General features: G+C 35.5%; 1 protein-coding gene across 2 annotated transcripts; it reads right to left on the reverse strand.

Annotated features, from left to right (window-relative positions):
- On the reverse strand, window positions 457-3,871 carry LOC107631963 (pentatricopeptide repeat-containing protein At5g21222). Of its 2 annotated transcripts, none has more exons than XM_016335568.2 (4): window positions 3,765-3,871; window positions 3,139-3,224; window positions 1,725-2,636; window positions 457-1,637 (listed from the first exon to the last, which is right to left on the reverse strand). In XM_016335568.2, exons 2-4 carry the CDS (start codon window positions 3,199-3,201, stop codon window positions 810-812), a joined length of 1,803 nt encoding a protein of 600 aa, XP_016191054.1. In that variant the 5' UTR covers window positions 3,202-3,224; window positions 3,765-3,871; the 3' UTR covers window positions 457-809. The 2 variants fall into 2 exon arrangements, with proteins under 2 accessions (XP_016191054.1, XP_020975692.1); XM_021120033.1 differs by lacking the exon at window positions 3,765-3,871 and adding an exon at window positions 3,591-3,745.

Genomic DNA, 4,273 nt, shown 5'->3' on the forward strand with positions numbered 1-4,273 from the left:
AATTTATCAACTAACTTTTAATATACTCATGGCATTTTTGTTTGTCATAATTAAGTGTATCTAAATCATAGGGCACCACACACCAAACCGTTTCTAATTGTTGTTTAGTGAGTAATGCTTTATAATATTGGCAATTTTTAATTAAGATTCGGATAAACCTCTACATCTAAATCTAATTCTCTCTCTCAAATACAATTTTATCTTATCCATGAGGAGTAGGCGAATTATTTATTTTCTTGTGAAATCTCATCAGTGGTGAATTATGTTATGTATTTGTGAACTAAATTCAACATCTTTCATTTTATCGAAAGCTAAAGTTAAAAAATATTGAAATAAATAAATAACTAAAATAATCGATTGAAGATTTATAACTAAATAAATATAAAGTGGATTGTATGCACGAATAAGTTTGAAACCAAAAAGTGCAAGCCATGGCACGCAAGATTGATAGTGATCTGTTCTGAATAATGTGTTTTCTGAGCTTTCTTTACTAGTATTTTATAGAAGACGAACTTCCCTACATAGCAATGTAAATGAATGATTTCAGTCATCATGCATCTTTGGCAACTGAACATGAATACCTTACACCAGCATCTTGTAAAAACTGCAAGTGTGACTTTCTTTTTCCGTACTCCACGGATGATATTTACAAGGTAGAAATTCAAGTGCAGTTGATAGATTTGACTAAATTGTCATCTAACAGCTCTCAGCTATCAATTTTACATAAAGTTAACTGCACCTGAGTTTTCATCTATTTACAATTACTTGGACAGAACTAATCAGCATGTTGCACTGTCACAGAAGCAGGCTTAACATTGTATTGGCACTGCCTTGCAACAATCAAGGAGGGGCCTATAAATGTTGTTTTGAGTTTCATGCTTACTTATAATAAGTGGCTGAAGCCGATATGAACTTGTTCGAACCAAAACAATGCAAGTGGTAGCCTTCTGGGAAATCACAGAACCATTGACTATCATTTTGCTTCTTATGTTGTTGCCATTCTGCAGTGGATTAGAGTGGGAATCACTCAGTTGCTCTTTATCATAAATCCTATCCAAGCTTTGAATCGGTATCTTGTTGACTTCAAGATTCTCTTCTGAAGCATTTAGAATTCTCTTGGCTTCCTTGGAAAAACCAATGGCGCGCCAAGCATCAGCAACCAGTTGCATAGTGGGGGTTTCTGGGGCAACACCCCTGCTTTCCATGGTAACAAGTAACTCTTCTGCTTTCCAAGGTTGTTTTGCTTCTCCATATCCCCATATTAAAGTCTCATAAGTTTTCAAGTTTGCCGGAGTTCCGGCTTCATGCATTCTGTCATAGAGTTTAACAGCACGGTCCATTCTTCCTGCAGCACACCATCCACTGATGATGGTAGTGAAGATCACAACATTTGGATGGACACCATATTTTCTCATGGAGGCCAGAAGAGCCTCGGCTTTTCGTGGCTGTCCGGCGCGCACATAACCTTTTGCAAGGATGCTGTATGCATGAATATCAGGCTCTATCCCAGCCTTCACCATGTCTTCGAATATCTCCTCGCAGTTTTTCATAAGACCTGCTGTGCTCCATCCATTCATGATGGTACTAAATGTCACCACATCTGGTTTTATCCCAAATTCTTCCATCAATGTTAGTGCCTGCCCAATTTTCAATTTTTATTATAGAGGGGAATGCTTAAAAGGAAAATGTTCATCTCATAAAAAGCATCAGAAATGAGAACTCACCTCATCTACCCCATTTGTGTCTGTAATGTCTAAATATCCTTTGATTAGAGAGTTGAAAATGACGAGATTCGGTTGAACTCCAAGCTCCTTCATTCTGTAAAGAAACCTTAAGGCCTCTGTCATATTGCCTTCTTTACAATAACCACTTATTATGATACCACAAGTTCGTTCATTAGGCCTCACTCTATTGTACTTCATTTTCAATATCAATCTTTCTGCCTTTTCTGTCTCACCATTCTGAGCATAAGCCCTTGCGAACGTGTTGAAGGTGACAACATCAGGCTGCAGGCCCGACGCTACCATCTTGTACATAACATTCCATGCCTCTTCAAGATTCTTCTTGGTGCACCAGGCTTGGATGAGAATATTATATGTTCTCTCGTTAGCTTTTACATTTTCATCCTGGCCCATCATCTCTAGCAATTTCATAGATTCGGAAGGCCTTCCGGCAACTCCAAATCCTTTAATGAGGGTATTATAAGTACTAGTTGTAGGTTTACATCCATACTCCTTCATCTTTTGAAAGATTTTCAAGGCTTCATCAACCTTGCCAGAATCGGAAAAGGCATTGATCATAGCATTGAGAAGTATTGAATCAGGCTTCATTCCATTCTCTACAACTTTAGAAAGAAGCGAATTAATGGATTTGAAACGCTTCTGGCGGGTGAGGGCAGCCACAAGAGCTGTGTATGTTATAAGAGTTGGCCTATGTCCTTGTTCTGTTAAACTATTGAAGATGGACTGAGCTTCCTGTGGCTTCCCCCTTCCAATCAAAGTATGCATCAGTTTGGTTCTTGAATAAACTGTTTGACAACTGTTGTCCCGTGTGCAGATAAGGCAGCGAGATTGATCATGGGCCTCTTCTCGAGCAGAGCTTAACTTTCTTTGGTTATTCTTGTATTGTTGCAGTTCCTGTTTATGAGTTACTAAGTATAACTGTAATATACTAATATTCAGGGTAACTTTGCAAATAAAACATGGATGTTTCTAATCACATAATCATTCGAGAATGAATAACTCGTGATTTGAGACTATTGTATGGAGGAAATTGAAAGCAACACTGATGAGTGTGTTGCAAGAAAGAAAAAGAAAGAAAGAAAGAAAGAAGATGATGCTCTACACTTATATATACAAGCATTACTTTTGCCTTGGCTAGCAAGACTAACAGCACTAACTAACTAAACAGAATATTAACTACCCTGATTCTGATTCTGTATGCATAATTACATTCATATCCTTTTCTTCTTTGTTATTATACTTCACAGAAATGAAGATCAATATTGCCGTCTAAATGCTCGGCATGATGGGAATAGTTAGGGAAATCATAGTCACAGTCACTGTCACAGGCTCAAGTAAATATAACTGAGTAAGAGCATAATGAATTTGCCATAAAGTAGAGCAGTGAAGAATATACCATGAGTGGTAAATCTTTAAGACCTTCATTGCTCATAAGGACTCCCTTTTGGGTGCTATCCATGATTCTACCCTTGGCAGCTTCTCCTGAAAGTTTTCAGCAGCATGACTGTTAGTTAGAGCAATGCTACATGGCCAGCAAATATTATCACTTTTGGCAAGCACTTAGTCAGCAATAATTTGCACCCATATTTACAGACGTTTTGCACACAAAAAGTATATAATTTGCACCTATATTTATTAGAATTTTACACACATGAATCAATACAATTTGCACCCACATTTTTTCAGAATTTGCACGAATGAATTAGTAAAATGACAATTTAGTGTTTGTGCTGACCAAATGATGGTCAAAATTACTAAAAATTGCTAGTCCCAAGAGTTTCTCTTGTTAGCTATTAGTGATCAAGAAACTCTAAACATGTCAACCTAAGTGATAATGATAATTCAAACCTTTCATGCTCGAATCACCTATCCAAAGTGAAATTTTGGATCCAAAACTAAAGGTAAAAAATAGACATCAACAAAATTCAAAAGATAACTATAATGGTAATTTATACTACATAGTCAATGCAAGATGATGTTATGGTTTTGGAGGCAGAGAAGTTGAAATAGAGGAAGGGGTACCTCCGTAGAACAGTTGAGGAGCCTGTGAGAAGAGTTGTGACAGTTAGAGAGTTTAATAATGTTATGAATGTAGAAAAAGTAAATAGCAATTGGAGTGTGTGTGACACACTGGAGATTCTTATCCACACATCTTTTATCTCTTAATATATGTAAGGCTGAATTGAAAGAATTTTAGAGTGCCACGTGTCAGCCTCTCAATCATGTTACAAGCTTAAGGTCTAAATAGATTTGGTGTTCATTTGTGTAATTATTATATATATTTTTAATTAAATTAGGGTCTAAATTTAAATTATTGAAGTAAAATTTTCATTATTCTAAAATAGTATGGTGCATGTGATTTTAGTTATTTTATTTTTAAGAAAAAAATATATTTTTTATCTCTAAAATTTGTTGAAAATTTTAAAAACACTTTTAAGTTTTATTTTGTTCCAATTTTATATTTAAAATTTTTTATTTGTATCAAATATATTCTTGACAATTAAATTTTTAAAAAGTTTATGACCAAATCA

This window comes from Arachis ipaensis, chromosome B03 (assembly GCF_000816755.2).
Source record: "Arachis ipaensis cultivar K30076 chromosome B03, Araip1.1, whole genome shotgun sequence".
In the NCBI taxonomy this organism is placed as follows: Eukaryota; Viridiplantae; Streptophyta; class Magnoliopsida; order Fabales; family Fabaceae; genus Arachis; species Arachis ipaensis.